At 33.5% G+C, this 24,988-nt stretch overlaps 1 protein-coding gene across 1 annotated transcript in view; it reads right to left on the bottom strand.

The window, feature by feature from the left end:
* Positions 1 to 24,988, bottom strand: part of LOC129945437 (tetraspanin-9) — a 130,361-nt gene that overhangs the window by 20,821 nt on the left and 84,552 nt on the right. The window contains exon 3 of the mRNA XM_056055195.1: positions 20,155 to 20,225. Within this exon, the coding sequence (XP_055911170.1) occupies positions 20,155 to 20,217 (63 nt within the window). The 5' untranslated portion in view covers positions 20,218 to 20,225. The remainder of the gene's footprint in view (positions 1 to 20,154; positions 20,226 to 24,988) is intronic.

Below are 24,988 nucleotides of genomic sequence, written 5' to 3'. Positions count from 1 at the left end.
GTGAACTCAAATTTGAACTTAAAGTTTAGGGTGAGTTGACATTTCTGGTATGGCACCATCGAAGAGGTCTATAATTTATTTAAGGAATCTAAAATTTTTCATCGGACTTATTTCTATTTCTAATTCTGAAAGTTATAAAGTAGCACAAAGTAAATGTCAAATGTTACAATTTCCTTATTTATGAAATAATTAACAGCATGTTATTTTTCATCTTAGATATCACATAACTTTGTTAGGAATGATTAATTGTTCACAACAAGTTCCAAAGGTACTTTTTTTTTATTTTCTTATTTGAATTCCAAACCACATTCACTGTAGAATTATTCTTAAGAACACTCGAGAATATCGAATGTAACCTCATACCTTTAACATCCCTCTCTGTCAAAGTTTTTTGACTAAACAAAATGCGTGTCGAAAAGATTTATTATTTTTGTATACCATTTCAAGAAATCACATCACAACCCTTCTCCATCAAAATTCTTCTAAACAAAAGCTTTTATATTCCTCGAATTTCTAAAACAATAAAATGCAATTCAATATAGTGTAGGAAATACCTTTACGAACTACCTTTCTGCGCAAAACAAAGAAAGGTGTTAAGAAAATTTATTTCTTTAACTGAAGTACCTACTCAAATCACAGCCATATGTCTTTGTCTTTCTTTTTCAAAACTTCTTCTCGTTAAAAATATACACTCTATTCATACAATCTGTCGAGATTTCCCCCTCGTTCAATCAAAATCCTCAATATAACAATTTACGCATCGACGTTAAAATAATAAGCGTTCGCGATTATAATTTATGTGATGGCGGTGACCTGGCATCCTTTCCTTTGCCTATATGCGAAGCACGACGACGACGTATAGCATATCACTACTCCCTTGTCGGCAATTAAATTCGAATAAATATTCATCATTCAAAACAAATCATTGTGTTTAATTCGTCGAATTAAAGACTCCAAGAACAGATCTAAGGAACGACGAAACCTTGCGTCGCCTTTGTCGAGATTGAAATCCAAGACTAAAAGCGAGCGTTAATTTTGAACGGGGAATAAACGACCTATAATAACCAATTCCTCCCATCATTGCCATTTGTCGAAATTGAAATGCAAGGAAAATCTCACATGGTTGGTCTTGAAATTAAACAAGACTGAAGACATTGAAGTTTAAAGAGCTTGGATTTGTTTTTTTTTATTAATTTTTTGTTTGTCACTACAATGATCGCCCCCTTTTGGTTTTCATTCGTTTTTTAAGAACGCTATTTAATTCACAGTCACGATGCATTTTACGCTTCTTGTTCTGACATTCCCTTCGTGACTTACAGTGGGATAGGCAGGTTCAACATTTTGAAATATTAACAACTAAAGATTTGAAAAAGTGACTCCTTTGATAAAATGTTTGTTCATGAATGTCTTGGTGGCCTAGACAAGTTATTGGTATCATTTTGATCCGAACATGGAATAAAATTTCAAGTTACAAACATTTCTGCTTTATTTTGTGTCAAATCAGAACTGTCAGTTGTCAAATAGCTCTTTTTCAGATTGCTAAAATCTAAAAATGGAAATTGCGTAAAATTAAAAAAAAAAGCGTTTAGTCTTGTGAAAAAATTATTTTCTTAAAATCCTGGTTTTAATTGACAGATGTGAAATTGTTTTTTTTTGTTAATGACGTTTAAAAGCGCAAGTTGTGTACAATTTCATTTTTATGAATTTACATTCCTATAATTTTTCGAACGTAGGCCCAAAACTCAAAAAAAATGGTTTAATTGATGGTTGAAATGTATTTATTTGTTTAACTTTTGAGTAACGCTTTTTTGTCTATATTTTTATATAACCTACACCACTGTTTATCGCCAGCGAGCATACAAATTCCTAATTAAAACAGTGTCAAGGACACTGCCTTGCCCACAGCGCTTCATCGAATGTCCTACACGTCTGCATTTTCCGCGTAACTTCGAAATTTGAACAAACATCTCAAGAGCTATTCAAGCTGCACGATCGCGACGCGACGATCACTTCAACTTTGTGAGTCTGAAGTCTTCTTTTATACGTTCTGTTCGTTGTTTTTAAGTTCTTGTTCTTTGCAACTATCAAGTTGTATCTACACAGGTACGTTGTTGGAGGAGGCCCCCGTAATTTCAGTCTCTGAGATCACAAAACACAATGAAAGTCAAGCACATTTTATCTCTCTGGATAAGATGTCGATCGTCGCGTTCGATGTGTAAAATATCTACACAAAAAAAAGAAGGAAAGAAATGAGGTGTTCAACGTGACACGCTTGACAATGCCGCCCAGGCCCAATGTCTTCATTTTTTTACGTTGTTGTTGTTTGGTTTTTTGTTCTTAAACGTCATGGTATTCACCATTCTTCACGGTGACATTGACAGGACAGCAGTTACGGCTACATATCAAGAATGAATATTTGAATTATGTTTTTTGGCATTTTTATCACGAATTCTCTTTGGGATTTCTCTAAAAGTTTTCGCTGAGTAGGACCTTTTAAGTTGGACTACACTCCAGATCAAGATCGAAGAACATCTTTTGGCACTTTTTAATCTTCTTATAAAAACTAGAGGAAAATAAGGTCTAGATTAATCTGTAACTGTTATTAATTTATTTCCTTAACATTTTGTGCCAGGAGTTTGAAGAGGCTTAGGTTAGTTTAGGTTAGGTTAGGTTGAGGGGCTGACAGTTAATGTCCTTACCGTCACACTTAGATCAATACAGATCCTTTGTGATACCCGTGAGTATTGCTACTCAAGCTAATAAAAAAAACCTATGTGTTCAGTTAGTCAAGCCATTTAGAGACTTTGACGAAGTTCAGAAAGATAGTACCTGGCATACTAGAAAGTTCTTCTAAATCCCCGAAGAAATAGTTGCCAAGCAGTTTCTTCCTTTGATGGGAGAGTGCGGGACAGTAACACAGAAAGTGCGGAGTGTCTTCATGCACCTCCTCGTCACCGCATCCTCTGCATAGATCATCTGAACTGATTCTCATCTTTTTCATATGATAACCTAACAGATTATGTCCGGTGATTATGCTTACAAGAGATCGAAGTGATCCCTTGTGTAGCTGCATAATTCTTTCCGTTCTTTGTTTGTTCAAATATGGCCAGATCTTTCTTGTAGTGCCGCAGGTTTTAAGAAGGTTCCACCTTTCATCGGGCTGTGTAGTTATTCTTTTTGAGATTTCCTCTTTTAAATAAAAGGTAGGGGTGCCAACTAGCTGAGCTTGGCTTTCGTCAAGCATTGACCCTAATCTTGCTAATTCATCGGCTTTCTCGTGGCCTGGGACCCAGCAGAGTCTAATGTTGTGCTGTGCGCCTAGAACCTTAAGCTCTTCGCGGCAGCATGAAACAAGCTTTGATTTTACCTCAGTTGCAGTAATCGCTTTTATTGCCGCTTGGCTATCAATGTAAAAGGTGATATCATATAGCTCGTGGTATCGCAATCATTGATACCTTTTTAGCAGCTGTTGTCACTGCCAGGACCTCCTCCATTTAAGAGCCATCAGTATTGATAGCTATTGACAACTCACTGGAGTATGGTAAATTATCTATCCATTCCTTTCTGCTTGGTATGGCAGCCTGGAATGGTTTATGAAAATCAAGTTCGGGTATTTTATAGTCTGTTGTAGCTATGACCCATAACTTTATGAAGGACCATGTCCTATTTAACTGTTTATCCACTTTTGGTCGCAGATTGTTGAACAAGGAGGTCTAGGGGAATTAGATTGAGTATAACTTCCAGTCCCGCAGTTATAAAATTATACCAAATTATAAAAATTATTTTTGAGTCTATCTTTGGTGTTCAGGCCATAGTTTAGTTTTTATCTAAGATCACACCGTGATACTTTGCGTGATCAGAGATTTTAAGGGGGCAGCTTCAATTGAAGGTATTTTGCGCTTAGTAGTAAATAGCACTCGTTCTGTTTTAGCTGGATTGACTTTCAGCTCACAGTTCCTAGTCCAGTTGCTTACCAACGAGAGGGCATATTTGGTTTGTTCATTGATAGTGGGTAGGAACTTGCCAGTCACTAGTAATGCAAAATCATTAGCGTAGACTATTATCCTTACTCCACTTGATTTCAATTTAGAGAGTATTTCGTTCATGACAAGAACCAAAAGTAGCGGTGAGAAAACTCCACCCTGAGGGGTGGCCCTGGATGTGGTTACTCTCACCCTTTCTTCCTCTAGCTCAGAGTTAATTTGTCTCTTTCTGAGCATACACATTATGCACTGTGTTATTGCCTTTTCGACTTTGGGGTCGTCCAAGGCTTGCTTCACTGTTTCGTTCTTTACGTTATTGAAGGCTCCCTCAAATTGAAGAGGCTTAAGATTTATAACTTTTGATGAGAATGGCTTGTTTAAAAAATATGTTCTTGATTACAAAAACACACTTTTCGGCAGTTTTCGAAACAACTGAAACAAAATGTAAAATATAATAGTGTCAATAGATAAATTTGAATGAACTAAAATATCTATAAAATCTTTAAGACCTTTATTCAAACGTTAAATCCCCAAACAAAAATAACGAAATATAAATCTACAAAACCAAAATCCAAAACCAAAAACTTCTAATTGTAATTTTAACCCAATATAGACAAAATCAAGTTACATAAGCATCCCTTAAGCTACAATGCCAACAGTTTGAAAATCCAATAAATCTCTTCAAAAAAATCTATTATCTCCAAACAGTTTTCAATATCAAATAAATTAATAAATCATTAAACTTTAAATACCTAATAATCCACAAAATCAATATCACCAGACCTAAGTTCTAAAATCTTTAAATTTCAAATAAATGTTTATGTTTTTTTTATTCCTTTAAAGCAAAACACCTTTAAACCCTGGTATAAGATCTAATATGCCCAAATAATCCACAAAGTAAACATAACAGCTTACCTTAATATAGACAAAATCACTCCACATGAAATTTTCCTAATTTAGAGTCCCAACATTGTTAAAAATCCCATTAAGCAAAAAATGGTTAAACCCTCATTACAAACCTTAAATCTCCAAATTATCCACAAAGTCAATCTCTCCCAACTTAAATTCCAAAATCTAAAATTCCCAAATGTAATTTTATCCGAATACAGACAAAATTTCATCACCCTGACATCCCGAAATCTGAGATACCAACCGTTTTGAAAATCCCATAGCCAAAAAATCTTTAGCCCCAGTTTACAAATCTAAAATCGAATCAAAAACATCCTCAAGCCTATAAATTCAAAAATCTAAAACCTCCAAATGTCAGTTTACCCTAAGAAAGTCTTGTCTGTCTTTCCAATCAAAAACATCCCTAAATCTAAGATCCCAACGATTTTGAAAATCAAATAAAGTTAAAAATCTTTAAATACTAATCTCCAAATTAAATTTCCCCAAATAACCAAAATCCCCAAAACTAAAATAAAAAAAAAAACAAATTTTAGGTCGACAATTTCAAAACTCTTAAGTAAAACATCTTCGAAAACAAAAATCCGCTGGTCATCCTAATAATTTGTATTAGGGATTTTAATGTTGGGTTTTTCGTTTTTCAAACAAATGTACTCAATTCGAACAAAAAGATACGAGCTGCAACAGCCGGGTACTGAACTCTGCAGCACTGTTATGATAATTCCATTAATCATCATCCATTATACTTCAAATACTTGTCTCAATTTATATATTTTAATATAATATGTGGCCCTTAAATATCCCTTATTAGTTTCCTTACCACAATACGTCACTGTAAGTTATGAACTCTTTAAAAATTAAAGGTCATTAAATATTGACAGTTCTTTTAAATGAAACTGTCACTTAAAAAAAACTCTAAAAGAAACCCATCCCATCTTTTTTACTAATTCCTAATACCTCCAAAAATAACTTTAAATCAAAGTGAAATAAATATATTTGCGAACCTAACCTATTGATCAAGAGTGTTTGACATTAAATTGTGCTTGACGTTTTGATCACCTTCTTTAAATTAAATTTCGAATTTTTGACGCTTGTCAGCTCAAATATGTAGTAGAGGTTTGGCATCTGGAATCTGTCATCATAGCTGTCAGTGGCTTTGATTTGTATTGTCATTGCCATGATGTTTATTTTTATTTGTTTTCGTTTCGCATTGAATTTCAATATAATGGAATCAACAGTTTGTCATGCATTGCAAATTTCAAAATATACCAGGTATTTGTTTAAGTTTTCTCTTCATATGTCAACAAGGTCATTGAACGACATTTCCACACTTCAACTTTATCACAGAGTGACAGATACAAAACAAAAACTAATTTAGGATTGTGACAGACCGTATCCATTGAACGGCATCAGGCGTATTGACAATCGACTTGAAAGCCTCTTAACTCTCGAAAACCATCATTGAAAAATGTGTATTCAATCACATCACAAAAGTTGGGTGTTTTTACTCTCTCTCTATCTCTCTTTCTTTCTTCTTATTAAATTGGAAGTAATTGTATAAGTAAGGGGACACAATCCCCTATATGCAGATTTCTCATATTGTGATTGTGATCTTATCATCACACATCGTCAATTGGTCACAGACACTTGATTCCAATTGATTACACAATTTTGTCAAGTGTGAGACAAAAGACGAACAAATATTTACATATATAAAAATAGCCTCGAGAAGGGGCCTTAAGTCATTATTATAATTTGAAAAAGGAGGGAACTAGTGTCACTTTGATGAAGATAAATAATACGCTGATTAAATTAAATTATTATTAATAATGTGCCAACAAGTTGTAAAGAGGTATCTTATCATCTGCATGCCATACGTTGTTTTCTAGATACATACTTGATAATTTATTGAAGTCTAAACATGACCTTTGGATGTGAAGTGAAACCTTCAAGGTAGGCATGTGCAGGTGCCTTTATAACTTAAGGCTGAATCTACATAATGTTTGATTTATAATTCGTGGAAAAACAAATATGTCTTTGAATAAAATTAAATAACAAAAAATGTCGACTAAAAAGTTGCTTCCGTGAAAAATATTCAAAAATATTTATGTCTGGCGCCGAAGACCTCAAAACCTACCTAAAGAAATCTTAAAGTATCTTTATATAATCATTAAATTAAATAGGAAAAAGTAGTTAAGTTTGAAACACGAAAAAGACGGGTTAACCATAAATCATAAGGTGGGAGTTTCAACAAGAACAACTGGAGAATTCATGTTCCGAACTCCTATAAAATTATGGTAAGATAAAAAAGAAGAACAAAATGAAAAACGAGCTTAAAGATTCTTCTGTTTGGTTATCGTGATTTAGACGAACTATTAAGATCACAATTTAAATAGCTTTGGTTTTGTTTGGGGAATTAGTGAAACACAGAAAAAGACTAATGACTATTTTGTTTTCCGTAAGTTTTGGTGAGTTTTTTGATGCGTGGGAAGGTTTTAATATTAATATTTGAACATAAGGTTTAATTTTATTGATGATTATCTTTTTTTCTTCATATTCACACCCAATCATTAAATATGCATTTCGAATGAAGTTATGTGCATGTTATGAATTTCGGTTTGAACAGAATATAAATATTAAGGTAAAATTTGAATCTTCTAACTAATAGGGTGTTTATGATATTTATTAGACGAAGCAGAAGCAGAAATAAGGCGTTTACAAGAAGTTAATATTTTTGTCTATGATGGTTTCACTGATGCATGGCATTAAAACAAAATTAAGAGGTCATTATGGGGAGAAATGGCTCACATGGTTCTTGATTTTTAGTAGAGTGATTATGATGATAAAATGATGAAGATGATGGCAATTACGGTTGAGTCTATATTTTTAATCGCTTTAGAATTCTATGTTCAGAAATGATTCAACGATTTCTTAGATTTTAAGGTCTTTCACGTAAAGTGGGCCGAACTTACATTTTTGAGATGAGAAGACAATTTTTATAATACTGGAGGGTTCTTAAGGTATAGATTATATGTATTTGTAGGCAACAAATTAGCCAGGTAACTTTATTTGGAGTTATTTGAAATGAGAATACAAGTCTGAAAGTAGTTGCATTTACTCAACTTTTATTCGTCACATAAGTTGATTTAAGGCGATTTAAATTAAATTGCGATTTCTGAAAGTTTTGTACGTTTTGGATGGACCGTTTTTCTTGTTTGATCAGATTGTTTGTCATTCTAATTTTTAGATGTTCTTTCTTACAATTATACTAGGAAACAACAAAGCAGTGAGTAATTTCGGGAGATTTGACTTTTTTAAAACTATTTAAATTTACTTCTTTTATTTTATTCTGATTTTATTTCAGGATCTTAGTTTATGAACGATAAATGAATGATTATTGATAGTAGACAGTAACTTAAAATAAGAAAGCTGTCATCTATAAGGAACTATAATTCTTAACAATGTCAATTTGTGTGACCATTAGAATCGATGTAATAAACTTAACTTTAAATATTTGTAATGAAACGTTTAAATTTCCACAACATATTGGAGGTTATCATCATTGAAATTTGTCCAGCTACGGAATTTCGGAGATCACAAACTTTGTTTGGGTTTTCTTCTAAAAACTAATTTGGTCTATTGGAAATTGAAAGGCATCTTGAACACACAAATTTCGGATATCAAAGCTTATTATTTTTAAAGATAGAATAAATTCCGAGGACAATTTTATTCACAATGTACAGTGTTTGCACCCATACGACAAAAAAATACAAAAAATAATAGTGCTTGTTTTGTTTGTTTCTTGACTTTTTATAATAAATAATTGATCTATGACCCGTAGTACTGGTGGCATGATGGTTAGTGCGATGGACTGTCATGCGAGAGGTCTTGGGTTCGATTCCTGCCTATGCCATCCAGTCTTTTCACGGGTACTGCCTGTTGCGAGGAATAGACAAATTCTCCAAGAGTAATTCTTGTCATGAAAAGTGCTTTCTGAAATTTGATGTTCGGATTCGGCTTAAAACTGTAGGTCCCTTCCATCCCTGACAACAGTACTCGCACACAGGAATGGTTGAGAGTTGTCAGTCACTAGGCCCTAGTTCACAAACGGACTGTTGCGCCACCCAATTTAATTTTATTTGATCTATGACATTTCGTCATAAATATCACGTATTATCAATTTTTTTTTTCATTCAAAGTGAGCTTATTGTGCGGTCTGAACATAGGTCCATATTTGTGACTAAAGTGAACTATTTTTAGAGTGAATTTTTTGTATCAAAGGAATTTTTTGGAATTTTTGTTTTAATGGAGTTACAAAAACAAGGTGTGTAGAATATTTTGAAAGTTCTTAAATAATGTTTTTATTTTTATTTTAAAAGTTATGATGGTAAAACTCCGAGGTGGTTCAAGTTGCTTTTTTTTATTTAACTTTAAAGTTTAGGTAAAGTTTTAACCTAGTCTTGAATGTAGATTAAAAATAAAATTTGTAATCTACATTAAAGATTAAGTCCTGAAAAAACTCACAGCTTTTTAAAAAATATAGTCTAACCATCCGCAATCACCCATTAACAGTAAAATTTATTTTTTTCTTTTGATTTCACACCATTTACGAATTTTATTTATTTATGAACATTTCATAATTCTGTAATACGGCTAAAAAAAGAATCTCTGTACTTCATAGTACGGTCGAAGTTGGGCTCAAGGGTAAACTGATGAGCATTCCTAGAAGGGCGGGTATGACGGTTAAATTGTCAAAGGGGAAGAATGCAACTGACTATTCCGTTAAAATAATGGCAACAAAGGGTGAGGCAAGAAACAAGTTGAAGTTGTTAATGTCACCAATCATTTTAAAAGCTCTTTTTTGAATACTGTCCAAGAGGCTTAAATAAGTTACTGGAGCCCGAGCCCAGTGATGAGAGTTATATTCAAGTTTCGGACGTATATAGGTTTTGTCCATTTTAACCAGATCAGACGGAGAGGAACATTTCTTGCAAGGTCTCAAAAAATCTAGACATCTTGCGGAATTTTTGGCAACATCGAGTATATGATCGCTCCACAAAAGGTGGTTGCTGATGCACATTACGAGGATGTTAAGATTTTCCGTGTCGTTGACTCATAGATAGTGGCAAAGAGGGTTTATCATCCTTTAACGATGCAAGACAGCATTGCGTTTTCGAAGCATTAAATTCCACACGATTAATTATTCCTCATTGTACAATGCTGTGTAGGTCGGAATTTAATGAGCTAATCATATTTTTCCGTTGCAGTTCCACATCCGAAGAGCTGAGTCTGCTATCGTCAGCGAAACAATGTATTGGATTAGAAGTAGCAGACAGGAGATCATTTATAAAAATGAGGAACGAGTCGGAGACAAAACGGAGCCCTGTTGCACACAAGCATTTATTTTATGAGTGACTTGAATCCGTCCAAAACAACTTGTATTGAACGGTTAGAAAGAAAATTTCTAATTCGTCGATACCGAAAGCACGTTTTTTCTATAAGAGAGCAAGATGCCAGACTTTATCAAATGCCCTTGTCAAGTTCAATAATCTTACTTTCTCCACAACGATGTAAAGATTTGTTAAACTGTTCGGTGAGATGAACCATGAGATCATCAGTGGACCTATTGCTACGAAAGCCGTATTGCCGGTCATTAAGAAGCTTCCGTTCCTCAAGATATTTCTTAAGCTGATAAATAATCAGCGCTTCCATGACCTTTGAAAGAAGGGACGTTAGTGCTATCGGTTGGTAATTTTTCGCCTTATTTTGGGATTGGCTGAACAAATGCAGTTTTCCAACTACTCGGAACGAGCCCAGAAGAATAGGATAGATGAAAAGCTTATGCAGTGTTCTTGCTAGCGTGGAAGAACACCTCTTCAGAATAAAAGCAGGGATACCATCTGGGCCAACGGATTTATGAATGTTGAGCTCTTTAAGAACTGCATTGCAAATAAGTTGGCTTTATCAATTGAGCTAACTAAAGGAGTGTCATTGACAACAAGCGTAGGAGTCGAGGAAGAGGAAGAGTTTTTTTTACAAATGACCAAAAATTCTAACTGCCCTTAAGACATTGCAGTATTTTTCGCCCTAATTTTTGGTCACGTAAAAATTTGGTCCTTCAAATATAGGCGTTGCAGGCCTTTTAGGCTTGCTTAAACTTTTTCCGGTTTTCCTCAGTTGGGTTGGCTTTAAAACACCGGAAGCTCCCAACTTTCTCCTTGATAACCTCTTTGCAGCTCGAATCGAACCATGATTTAACCTTGGGTTTAATACTTTTAACCCTATTTGGGATAAACGTTTCCATTACCAGATGAATCATACTAGAAATCATATCTGCACTGGAGTCTCCGAGGAAGCATAGCGAATAGTTAAAGATCCTGAAAAAATTATTGAGACCGTTACAGTTGGCTTTCTCGTACTGCCAAACGGTTCTCTTTGGAGCTCTTTCTTTAACTGGATTTGTTTGACACGAGAAATAAGTAGATATGATACTGTGGTTCGATGTGCCTAGAGGCGTCAATACACTGATTGTGTACTTATCAGGATCAGAAGTGAGAAACAAGTCAAGTGTATTTTCTGCTCGGCCGTTAACGTCTGATATACGAGTAGGCTCATTGACAAGCTGAGTAAGATGGTTAAACTCCGCAAAAATCTCAGCAAACATTCCTTTAGGAGTTGTCTGGCCCGAATGGCGAAGCCACGATGAATTGTGAACATTAAAATCGCCCGTAATAAAGATTTCAGTGTGAGGATACAGGGAGACAATTCTTTGTATGGAGTCAGACAGAGCATCAAATTCCTTAGAAGTTGAAACTCTGTCCAGGTTTGGGCTCCGATAAAGAAAACAATAGTGAATGATGTGCTTATTCACTGAAAGTTTTAACCACATGAAAAAGGGAGTTGCTACAATGACCGTATTTTGGTAAAAGTTGATATGCAACATCATTCCTGCCATGTCCCTCGGAAGAAACTATACCTGCAATGACATCGATGGATTCTGGAAAACGAGGACGGTCGTGTAAGATTATTTTTGGGTGTGGAATCAGAAAAAAACAAAGGCGAATATGTAAGGTGTCTAAATTTGATGAGTCAATTGGTGATTGTATACGTGAAAATTCTGTCTCCAAAAAGGACTTTTCTCCTGTTGACAGCAAGGAAATCACTTGTTACGGAGATCAAGCTGACGAAACATCAATATTTATCTTTAAGAGACTTCGTTAACACCAAGTTAAGTGTACCTGTTTTCCCATCGTACAATAATCTTCTGCTGGCTAAGAAAGATTGTTATCCTAAAAATATTCGTATCACAGAAAATATAGATGAAATTGAACTTCAGAGTCTTGGATCAGACCGCTTATCGACTAGTTGGGTTTTAAAAAGTAAAGATGATAGTTGATAGACAGGATTCCAGCAAAAATTAGGTAACGCAACAGTCCTTGGAAAACTAGAGCCTACTGACTTACAACTCTCATCCATTCCTGTGAACGTGTCATCTCGGGGATGGAGGAGACCTACAGTTTCAGGCGAAATCGAACGGATAATTTGCGAAAGCACTTTTCATGATAGGAATTACTGTTAAAGGACTTATCAATTCCTCACAAGAAACAGTACGCGTAAAAAACTTTATGGGCACTGGCAGAGATTGAACCCAAGACCTGTAGCATGACAGTCCAATGCACTAACCATCACGCAAGCACTATAGCTTTTCAGTTTTACTTAATAGTATCCAATTTAAAATATAATTATCTCATATCTGTACAAATTTTTAACTAAACCAAACCAATAATATATATATAAAGTTTACACTTTTAGTGGCAACATTTTCAAGACCTCGTTCCCATAATTTCACAAGCTCATATAATGAGCTAAGCATATTTTTCTGACGAAAAGAAATGTCAGTCTACAAACGAATATGTAGACCTGAGAGTTTTATCTTCAGCGAAATAATTAATATGATTATTAATTTGCAAGCCGGAGATCGTTAATAAAAATAAAAAAAAAGTGCAGGAGACAAAAGAGAGCCCTGCGGAGCACCAGCATTTACATATTTTGTTGTTATCAGACCCATTTAATATTACTGTTATTGAACGTAAAGTAGTAATTCAAAATCTATCAAATGCTTTTAAAACCTTAAGCGCAATAATCCTACTTTCTCCAAAACGATGTACAGATTTCTTCCAGTCTTCGGTAAGGTAAGTTTTAGATCAGTATTTCCGTACTTCCGGCCATTAAGAACCCTACGTTCTTCGAGTTATGCATTGAGCTGATAATTCATTAGTGTTGCCGTAGACGTAAATGTGATCGGATAATAATTCAAGAAGGAAGAACATTCACCTTTTTCCATTTACTCTGAACGATACCTAAAGGGATGAAAAAGCTTACTCAGTGTTTTTGCGAACTTTAAAAAACAACTCCTTAGAAGAAAAGCAATAGAAGAGAAAGAATTCCTCATGTTTTTTTCTTTTTCAAGTAAAACGACTTAAAATTTGTACTGCCTTTGGTAAATTGCAGTATTTCTGACGTAATATTTAGTCTTGTAAACATTTGTTGGGTCAATTATGTGCGTTGGAGGTCTTCTAGTTTTGCTTAAACTTTTTCTTAGTTGAGTTGGCTTTAAAACAACGGGCATCGGTGCTAGGATCCAACTTTACGTTTTCCTTAGGATTTTTAACCCTGTTCGAGTTAACTATGTTAAAAGAAAAACTTGACCCTTTGACTTTTTTCTTAAACTTATTTCCATTAAACCGCGATGACCGTATATCAAACATTCGATACGGACCTAAAAAAAACACTATACATCCAAAAATGTCTCGTTGAACTTGACCGATTCTTAATTCAAAGTCGATTTGTAATGATAAAAATCTTTCTTTAAAATTTATAGGTTCATCAAATTCTAGAGAAAAAAAGCTATAAACATCTTGGTCTTAGAAGATAAGGATAAGAATCAAATCAAAAGAATGTTTGAACTATAAAAATTACCGAAAAGATCACACATTTTTAAAAGACGTATCAATTTTTATTACCTACCCACAATAGTTAACCTTTTTGTTTTCAGTTTCTATAAAATTAGAAGAAATTTCTGTGATTGTAAATCAGTTGAGCGTGATGGTCATCTAGAAATAAGATATGTTTACATCCTCTTAACTTAACTTAAACATCAAAACGCTACCAGTATAATCATCTCATGTGTGTTATATCATTCGAAAGAACAAATTTAAATTCTATTTAAAAACTTTTGAAAAACCCTTCTTAATTTTGACAAACATGACTTTATTAGATCAGTTCTAGTTTTTATAGGAAGCCGAAAGTATATGAAGTAAAACCTAAAGAAATCATTTTAAAGACTCTATACGGAAAGTTTAACTAATTTATTCAAATATTCTCTTAAGGGGTACAAATTTCAATACCCCATACCTACTTTAGTTTCTAAAGTTTACTCAGTTAAGTCTTAGTTCATTAGCATCATCATCATCAAAACCAAAATGTATGCATGCAAATTCGTATCCATTGACAAATTAGTCCAAAGTTGACGTAGTGTCCATCAATGTTGCGTCCTCTTCTTCTACTTCCACTCGTTTTCGAGTGATTAATTTCTGACCAAAATTAGAATGTTAATCATATTACTGAGGAAGCTTTTCAAAAGTTTCCATTTTCCTAAGCATTACATTGTCATCAACAGCATCACTTCACTATAACATAAATCTTCAGAATTTCCAGCCATCAGCCCCAGTATCAGCATCAGATGGCATAACAATGATTTAGACAATAAGGCAATTTTCATCATGAACCAGTTTTATGCATCATTGAATTTGATATGGTCTCTAAGTTCTTTTTAAGCAACTTTGGAAAAAAAGAAGGCTAAAAAAGTTCTGTACTATAAAAATGCATTCATTTCTCGCTTGAAAAAGGAAAAACTTTTCCCAAGCGCAAAAAAAAAGTATGTCAGTCTGCCTCTTGCCTTGCCTTGCCTTGGTTTGCAATCTTCTAACTTCAACTCTCCATTTCCAAAACATATTAAAGGAAATAAGAGCAAAAACATTAAAAAAAAAAGATAAAAAGATTCCCATGACCAGTTCTTGAAAAGCAACGAGAACCGTTCTCTGGAAAGACATCCTCGAAATAGAACACGAAAAACCAACGAAGGACGGACGGCAGAATGTGTACGAGTAGACCCAAAAGAAACTATTTAAAAAAAGATACTTTTTTCCTTTTTTGCTGTTGTTTTCGTTACCTTCTAATTTTTATTCCTTTAGTAAGCTTTTCAGATTATGTGAAAGGTAAATATATAAGTATAAAGCAAAGGCATGTTAAGTCGTACCTACGTACCTAATGTAAATTCTCTCTGTCTACTTATGGGGTTTTTGTTACAATTCCGTAAAGTTCTGCTAATTTAGAAGGAAAAAATGTTTTCATACGCCTTCACTTCATACAAAAGTAATTCTGTAGAAATTGCTTTTGAATTGGAAGGACAAAGAGGAATACACAAAAAAAAATGGAAGAATTCAGTCCGTGATTCTAGGAAAAAGCCAAAAAATAGCCATTTAATAAGGAAAAAAAATAATGTTGCTAACTTAGACAAATCAATCAAAAGGGAAAAAAGTGAATCAAGAAACCTCAAATAACAAACCTGAGAAAAGAATCGCTGACTTTGTGGGCTGAATCCTTATGAATTGAATATTGATTAGGTTGCTTAAAAGGAGATAAAATGAAAGAATAAATACCTTCTATTTAAGTGATAGAGCTATTGAATGTTATTCGATTAAAAGTTTTGAATTAATAAAAGTTTTCGTTAAGCGGCGCCCAACGTGAGATTTTTAACTCTTTTTATTTTCCATTGAGATGCTTCCTTTTTAATTTTTGATGTATTTAAAAATTAAGACTAAGATAAACAGTGGAACTTCCATAAGTCGAACTCTCAGAAACTTCGATTTAAAGAAATGGGACAAAAGTTTGTGAATTGCTGCTTTTCCAACTAAAAAATATAAACAAAACTAGGAACTTTTGCGCATACAAACTGGTAACCCGTTCAAAACAGAAGTTCAAATGAAAAACATACATCTCTGAATAGCCATCCCTCTTCTTCAAATAAAACTACAGAAATTAATCACAGTAGACACGAGTATTTTCAAAAAAATTAAACAAAAGGAGGTTTCCCAAAGAGCAAAGAATTTAGAATGTATCTACTGAACAAACGTCTAAAATTATTATAGAAGCCTTATTTAATTTCGTTTTGAGGTTAAATAAAATGGGATTTGCCCGATAGGATACAAAGTTCGAGTTAAAGAGACTATTTGGCATCAAACAGAATCTTAAAAATTCGATTTATAGAGAAATTCGACTCACAGAAATTCGAATTATGGAGGGCAACATTCATGAAAATAAGTTTCAAAAAACAAAGTTCTCAATAAAATTTTAAGTTATAGAGAAATTCGACTTAAGGAAGTTCGAGTTATGGAAATTGGACTGTATTACTTAGACAAGACAAAGAAGCAATATTTATGGACATACATAACTTCTTAAGGAATAACTTAGCGAAACTACACTTCTCCAAAATCAGCCCTCGTATCTTCTTTTAAATAAAATATCAGGTTTTTTGTAAGCTTTATGATAATTGTACAAATAGAATTTATAGACATAACCTATAACGAGCTTATCGAAATAAATGCAATGAAGTTGATGGAGGTGTGTACTCTGAACGACTGAAATTAATTCTCTCATTCCGCCTTTCCAATCAATGTAGCGTGTTACAGGTGGAACTATTGGCGATAAAAGAAGTCTTGTCCTGGCTTAAAGAAAACGTGATATCAACAACTGATATCCGTATTCGTAGATAGTCAAGCCGCTGTAAAATATCTGGACTCTGTCTCTACAAACTTTATAACTGTCGATCATCTCTAATGGAGATAGCACAGCAGTTTAATGTTCACCTTTGCTTGATGCCGGGCCATAGAGACATTCCATGTAAATGTAAGGCAGGTGAACTCGCCACAAACAGTACAGTGCAGCTCATCCTACTACGTTTGGCAAGTACTGGCATATTTATCGCTACTTGTTAACTGCTGCTAATGGAAGACGCTGTGAGGAGGGCAGGCAACAGGTTTAACAACATAACCACATTGGATTTAAAACGTTCAAGGTGCTTGGTCTTTCTAAACAGATCGCATATAAGCTCGATAATAGGTGTCAAAAGCGACACTGTCAAATAGAAAAGCACGCCACGCCGGCCGCCAGGCGTATTCTCAAATGACTTTTGCAGAAGTTGTATGGACGAGGAAGAGGAGGAAACAGTTCTTCATCTTCTCTGTACATGCCCTGCTCTGGCTCGAAAACGCAAGAATTTCCTAGCATAATTCTTCTTTAACGATCTAAATGATCTAAATCATATCGGTAAAATCAGCCTCTCACGTTTCGTAAGGGACTCAATCTGGGTACATTGAGCTTAAGAGGAAGCCTCAAGATTCATGTGGTATCACAATGGGCCATTAAACTGGCCTAAGTGTGTCCGTTTCCATCTTTAAACTAACCTTACCTTACCTAGTCCAATTTTGAAATACGTTTTGCAACATTTGGCCGGTATCTCACGAATAAATGCTTCAATGCTATCTTAAAATGCGTCAATTGAATCGGGCTTGTCTGTACCTATAACATGAGCTTAAAAATAGCTCAAAAAAAAATTGTCTTAAGGCGGTAAATCGCACAATCTAGGCGTCCGATAGACCGGTCCCGAACGGTTACCATTCACAGTTGCGTTACGATTTACATTATATTTGAAGAAGTAAGGTCCAATAATGCCACCAGCCGATAAACCGCACTAAATTGTGGCTTTTTCGGGATGCATTGATAGCTCTTGCAATGCTTCTGGCTGATATTTACTCCACAATCGACGACTCTGCTTATTAACGTACCAATCGGGACAAAAATGAGCTTCGTCGCTAGCTGGAAGAAGCGCGCGGTGAACTTTCTTAAAAGATCACTCACTTTGATCATAAAATTCAATAATTTGCAACTGAAGTAGTTTCACAGTGAAACAAAACACGAAACGTGCGTCAGCTGTTTAAAACAGTGTTGCCAAAAACCGCTACAAAATTTGCCTTTAGGACAAAGAGAACCTGTATAACAGAAGATCTAAAGAAAAATATTTATTGACATAACTACCTTAGAGAAAACTTGGCGAAATTATCGTTCCTCCAAATATAATATTGATACACATAACTTTGCTTTTCAAAATTTATCGAAATAAATGCTTATTAACAACTTTAGTGTTTAAAAAAAACATAGCTTATCATTGCTTCTTTAAGGCTTTTGAAAACGGTTTTAAAGAAGACTACCAATACTGTAGCCATTGAAGTTTGTTTTCGAAGAAAATTAATTATAGGTAAAAGAGAATTTAATAAAATATAAACAGAACTCAAACTACTTGAAAGAGCTTGTATAAAATTAAGACAAATAATGACTTCGTAAAAGAAGCCTTAAGGAACTATCAATGTTTTTATTTAAGTTTGCATAAAATCAAAACGAATAATAGAATAGCTTTTTCAAACAAGTAAACACTTATTCAAGACTTGATAAGGTTATTTATTGACTTATAAATAAATCTTAAGACATTTCACCAACTTTATCGATAGTTTAGCGAAACTTAAAAACCATTTGAATTCGAACAAAAATTCAAAGGTTTTAACACATGTAGGCTGTCCGATAACAGAGATTTACTAAATTCTAGTACAAATTCTGAAAAAGCTATTGTCAAAATTTCAGTCAAATCAGACCCGTAGCTTTGTCTTATACGTGTGGAAGTCAGATTGTCCGTAAAATGTAAAAAATGGAAAACGGAACATATCATTCGGTGATTCGATTCTTGTTATAGAATGTGAATGGTGACTCTTTCCTTTCGATTTAAATAGTCAACAATTGGTGTACATATTTTCAACCCATCGGTTTTTTTATGAAATCACTTGAAAGGAGATTTACGTGTCAAAAACACACGACTCGTAAAAGCTGATTAAAGGTGCTTAAAATATGAGAAAAAGAAGCCTACTACTTTGAGAAAATAACCGAAGAAATGTTTCGCCACTAGAAAGCTGTTAGCACAATGGGTCGCATTTGCTCACTTCGGAAAACAAGCGTAACCGTGTGACCCCTTCAGACCAGTGTTTGAAGCTGTTTAAGATTAATTTGAAATATTTCTCTGTCGTTTCTTGACTGCCTACCAAACATTCCACTAGTACACACCAGAGACCAAGAAGCAGTTTAAACAGCGGACTGCGAACTTTCTCGAAAGGAGCATAAGACTTTTATTAAGTCATCTTAAGCCTTTCACGATTTTAGAAAACTGAAATCATTAAAGTAGATTCAAGAAAGGTTTATGTAGCGATTTTAAGGAAGACTTCTTATAGTAACAAAATAATGCACTTTAAAAAATAACACAACACTTCTTTCAGTAAATTTAAAAAGGCTTTATCGAAATACAAGCGTAACTGGAAACATTTAAGCTCGATAATCATAGCTTCTTTCGTTCTTTTATTAGTTGTTAAAAATAACTTCCTATGGGAAGTTAATAAAACTATAGCAAAAAGTTAAAATAAATCATAGCTTCCTTAAAGCTTTTATAATAAAATTTAAGGATATTGTAATGAATTATGTCCAAACAAATGAAAATTAGCTTTACTGAAATCCTCTACAAAAACCTAATACAAATCCTAGTTCCTTTAAGGTTCTTGTATGTCAAGTTATTAAATTTTGGAAAGCTTATCGAAACCCTTAGCTATATTTGGAGAAATGAGTGACACTGAAGCAATCCAAGGTTGTACTAATACCAAATAAGTAAATGAAAGCTGTTTGAATACCGTAGTGAAATAACAATCATTTACTTAATTAGTTCTAAATTCAAATAAGAAACAACTTCTATAAATTTTCAAAAAAAACGAAGTTATCGAAACTCAATTATTTTAAATTAAATAAAGAAGCTTCTTTCTTAGTAGTGGAACTGTATGTTAAATAAAAATATGAAGCGATTTTATATAGAAACAAGCTGGAACTCATTTTAAGTTTAAATTCAAATGAAAATTCAAAGCTGGCAACCCTCATCCACAATATAACAAAAATGTTTACACTAGTGGTATGGCCCCCTCTACATTGTCTCTATATTTTGTCACATCCCCTTTCATTTTCTGGAATTTGGCTCACTTCAGCTAAAGGCGGTTTTTGGGTTAGATAGCTTAGCTACCTATACAAAAAGTTATAGCTAGGTGCAAAATGTGTTACTCACCCACAATATGATGTTCATCCAACAGAATGTCCTTCGTATGCATGTGTATCCGGAGTTCCCCATTTTTTATTCTGCAACATAAAAAAAAGAAAAACTATTTTTTAGATGGAGTGAAAATTATCAAAATAAAAAAAAGTAAAGAACACACAAAAAATCTAAAAGGGTTTCTATTTGAGCTACGATAAAAGTGAACTTAAGTGGACTTTATAGTTCGATTAGATCTCTCAAACACGATACATCCTAGGAATTTAGTTGGCACTCTTAAAAAAATGTCCCATTTCAAATATCAATTTGAAAGAACAAAGTGTTTTTGATAGGGGGCAATAAACTTTATGGTTACAATGAAAAGCCAGGGACGTAGTTGGCTAGAGATAAAAACAAGCAAATTTCAAGCATATTTTATTGAAAATACTTAAACCATTACCCAATAAGGGGCCCCACTTCTGTTGTGTCGTCGGTCGGTATTTCAAAAAAAATCCAGCCCTGTAAATAAATTTAAATTTATGCAAAGGGCCATTAGAGACTAGTCACACACCCGAGTGGTTTTCAATCAAAAATCTTTGTGTGTTCATTGAGGAATTTAAAATTTCATGTCCTGACCTTGTCCTGATTTCTCACATGTATCGCTTTATAATGCTGTTTAGCTGCTACTGCTGTCGCTATGATGCTACTTTGCCTAGCATCATCATAGAAGCATCAGAAGCGAAAGAGTTTGGTATGACGAGTAAAGAGATTAAAAATGCCACCCGCCATAAATATGGCTCGTATAGAACACCACCTCCTCGTTCATATATTGTGCGCAAGAGTCCTTTATTGACTTTAACTCTATACCCTATCCCAGGCCAGGCACTTACAGCATGCTAAAGTATCTAGCACTAGCACTCACTCTGTTCGTTCCCCCGTATGCTACATGAGCTTCACACAAACGACGACGACGACGGCGGACCGACCGTTTCAAACGTGCTATGAATACCATTTTCCAGCTGAATAATAGCTGAATCACATGCAAGGACCAAAGAGTTATACGTATATGGATAGCGTGGAGAGGAGAGGTGAGGAACAGCGCTAAAGTGCTTTTGTTTCTCCAGATAGCGTAGGTAGAGGGAGCTATAAAGGTATACATGAATGAGGCTGAAATAAAATACTTTGCATTACAGCGCGCTATGTAAATATGTACGTAATACGTAACGTAGATATAATATTATGCGGGAAGTGTGAATAGCTAATTTTTAACTACACTCACTCAAACTTTTGTCAACGCCAACAGTGGCGGTATTACGAGCATACGTAAAAAGAGTGAAACTCTATAGCTTGTTAAAAGTAAAACCCGCCCTTGATGGAAGCAATTTAACTGTAAAAGTAGCTGCGTTTGGCAACATATTTACGTACCTACATATATTTTGTCGGAAAAATCCTTTAGATGCATTTATATGGTCTATATACGAGTCGAATGTTTTGACTATTCCTTATAGCTATACATAACGTATACGTATGTCATGCAAATAGGTTTATACGTAACTTGTGTGTATGAGCTCTTATATTGTGATACGTATCGTATGGCAAAAAAAAAACACCCTGCATATATTTTGTTGGCTGATGTGGGTAACAGTTTATCTTCATTAAAAAAGTTCACATCGAAAATTAATCTTTGCCCTTAATCTAAGAACTTGTGGAATTTTTAATTGTTATTAATGCAATTAGATTTATCTGTGTGACATATCTCACTATACGTACTTCTTTCGTAGCGTATGTATACGTAGGTACGTAACAGAAATTACATATTCCTACTCGTATAGTTTGGTATTACCTTAAGGCAGCTCATTTTATAAACTAAACTAAAAACTTTATTCATTTGGATAATGGGTTTAATTTTGTAATACTCCTATGCTAATTTTTATATGCCTTATATACTGATACCGTTATGTTGATGATGCTTATAAGAGCTAGCTAGTTGGTCTATAGCTAGTTTGTTAAATAGTTAAACAAGATTAAATATTAATGATTATCAACTGAACCGAGTAAAATTAGAGCGATTTTTAATGATTTTTGTTTTGCGAAACTTTTTTTTTTAGATTGAAGATAAAATTATATGTTTTCAATGTAGACGTAGGTAAAGTTTTGTAGAACTGTTTAAAATTTCAGATAGGTATGTAATTACTTAAATGTCTTATAGGGATTACAAGTATGAGGAAAAGGATCAAGTGTGAAAGACTTGATGTTAATACCAATCCTGCGGCACTCGAGAATTTGTTTCGTGAAAATGCGAAATAAGGTTAATTTAAAAAAAATAAGACATTAATCGATAAAATATGAAAGCACGTATTTTAAATAAAGAACCTTGACGTTTATCGTCTAAAGTTGCTAATTTTGAAAGTTTCAATGTGGTTAATATGAGCCATCACTTTTTGCTAAAAAATCTTATATAGTATGAACCGAACAAAGAACAAAAGTTGTGTATTACGAGTAACACGGATTTCTCACTCCTTAACTAATAAGACCAAGTGAGAATATCGGGACGAAAAACCAATATTTTGATATTTGATAGACTTATAGCCGTTAAGCCATTTCGAGTTTTAAGTTTTACTTATAAAGTTATTTCGAAAATGATGTTTGGTAACGTTTCTTTTTCTTGATTGAAATATTTCCTTAGAGTATCAAGAGCAAGTCTAATCTAAATGTTTTCAAGACATAGAATTTTTCATTGGGTGGAGTTTTCCCTTGTTAACATTTTCTTTTATGGATTGCATGTCGCTTAATGACTTTTTCAAAAACCTTTTTTGTCTTTAACGATCATGATTAATACAATTTTTGGAACCAAAAGTGAAGACCATTTTTGTAAAACAAATCATTTAGCCGAGGGGAAAAGTAATTCAAATATAAATAGTAGACCAATATTTTGTTCTCAAAAGTTGTGCTAGAAGAAATTACTTCCTATTCCCGCAGTATGAAAATTTGTTTCATCTTTTTGCAAAAGTGTTTTTGTGTAATCAACAAATTGAAACCAGGCAGTTTTAGAGTTGTTTAAAATTTGAGGTCCTGTTTTGTCAGTATCAATGATGTGTAAGATTAAGGCAAAACTCAAGTTAAATGCGTTTTGTTACGCAGCCCTGAATTACTCTCTAAAAACGCGTTTTGTTGAGTTTTTCTGTGGATGAATTTATTTCTTGCCTTAAGATTTGTTATCGATGGGGGTGCTTTTAACGTGGACCTTAATAGTTTAAAGGTAGACTTAAGGTTGCCATCACCTTTTTTCATGGTTAAGGGTTTAAATCATAAATATTGATTACTTCTGTTTTGACCCAAATTGTGGCTTGGAAAAAAATTGCAGGATAAAATTCCACTTTTTATCTCGAATGGTTTTTTACTTAAAATTTTAGCTGGCCTTCTTAAAAACTAAATAAATTAAGAAACTTAAATAATTGCCGGAATTTGCAATCATTTTGAATTAGATGAATACCGAGAACTTTCATTTCTTAGCGCAGCTAGTCTTTTTTTTATTCAATATTTTGATAAAATAAAACCAAAATTCATACATAAAAGCAAAATTTTCAAATTGTGGATTTTTAAATATTTTTTTCCATTATACTGGAATCAAATGTTGGCCCAAAAATTATTTTTGTAGCTGTAATTTTGTAAATGAATTTTACGTTACGGATTACGAAAGCTCACGAAAAGTGACTTTTTTTTTAAAGGAGAGGTAAGATCGTAGACGTTTTGAGACCTTAAAAGAACACTTTAAAAACGGTTGAACTGCGGAAACAAAAATGTTCTCCATTAAACTTTTGAGGTCCTATAGGCTGATGGAAGAGCTATCTACATTATTGTTGACCTATAAACTTTGAATCGATCACAAATACTTGAGTTTCGTATCAGTTAACAATTTTGAATTGCTTCGCAGTTGTTAACTAAATATACGAATTGTAGTTACAAAATTTTCGTCACGTGGTTTTTTATTGATTTTCGCCAATCTTCAACTTTAACTCTTGTCAAATTAAAAATTTTGATATTTCTCGACATTTCAAGGTCCCTAGATTTGAAATAAAAGATTTTTAGAAAGATGTCTGTGCGTGCGTGTTTACGTACGTTCGTACGTCCGTACATTCGTATGTCCGTACGTTCGCGAAGTTTTTTCGTCGTCCATAGCTCAAAAACCAGAAGAGATATCGATTTCAAATAAATTTTGTTACACAGATAATAAGGCAGAAAGATGCAGAAATGACTCTCAAGAAAATTGCGTGGGTGGTTTTTTTACCATAGCAGTTTGAAAATTTTGGTTAACCGTAAATATCTTACGAACTAAAAGCGCTAAAGACTTGAATTAAATTTTATATTGTAATGTGATATCAAAGAAGCATATTTTTTGAAAAAAAAAATCCATTTAACGTTTTTTTTTTATAAATCAAAAACTGAAAAAAAATGTGTCACCCCCAAAATTTTACGATTAAAATATGATTTCATCCCCAAAACAATTTTGTGCAACGAAAAATAATGTTTTTGACATCTGATAAAATTTTGAAAAAATCGAATTTACAGTTTTTTTTTAAAACAAATCTAAAAAAAACATTACTCAAAGATGGTAAGAATTGAATATCGGTTTAAATATCTTTTCAAAAACTTTAAATTTATGCTTCAAACTTATTTTATCTTATAAGAAATATTGTTTTCAACATTCTGAAAAATGTTGAGAAAAATCGAATTGACAGTTTTAAAAAAATTAAACTCTAGAAAAAAACAATACTAAAACTTGGTAAAAACTTACTTTCGACTCAAATAGCTTTTCAAAAATTAAAAATATTGGCTTCAAATTTATTTTATTTCACAGAAAATATTGTTT

The sequence above is a fragment of the Eupeodes corollae genome, chromosome 2, assembly GCF_945859685.1.
Source record: "Eupeodes corollae chromosome 2, idEupCoro1.1, whole genome shotgun sequence".
NCBI lineage: Eukaryota > Metazoa > Arthropoda > Insecta > Diptera > Syrphidae > Eupeodes > Eupeodes corollae.
The sequence above is the reverse complement of the archived record's forward strand: the minus strand, read 5'-3'. Positions and strand labels throughout refer to the sequence as shown.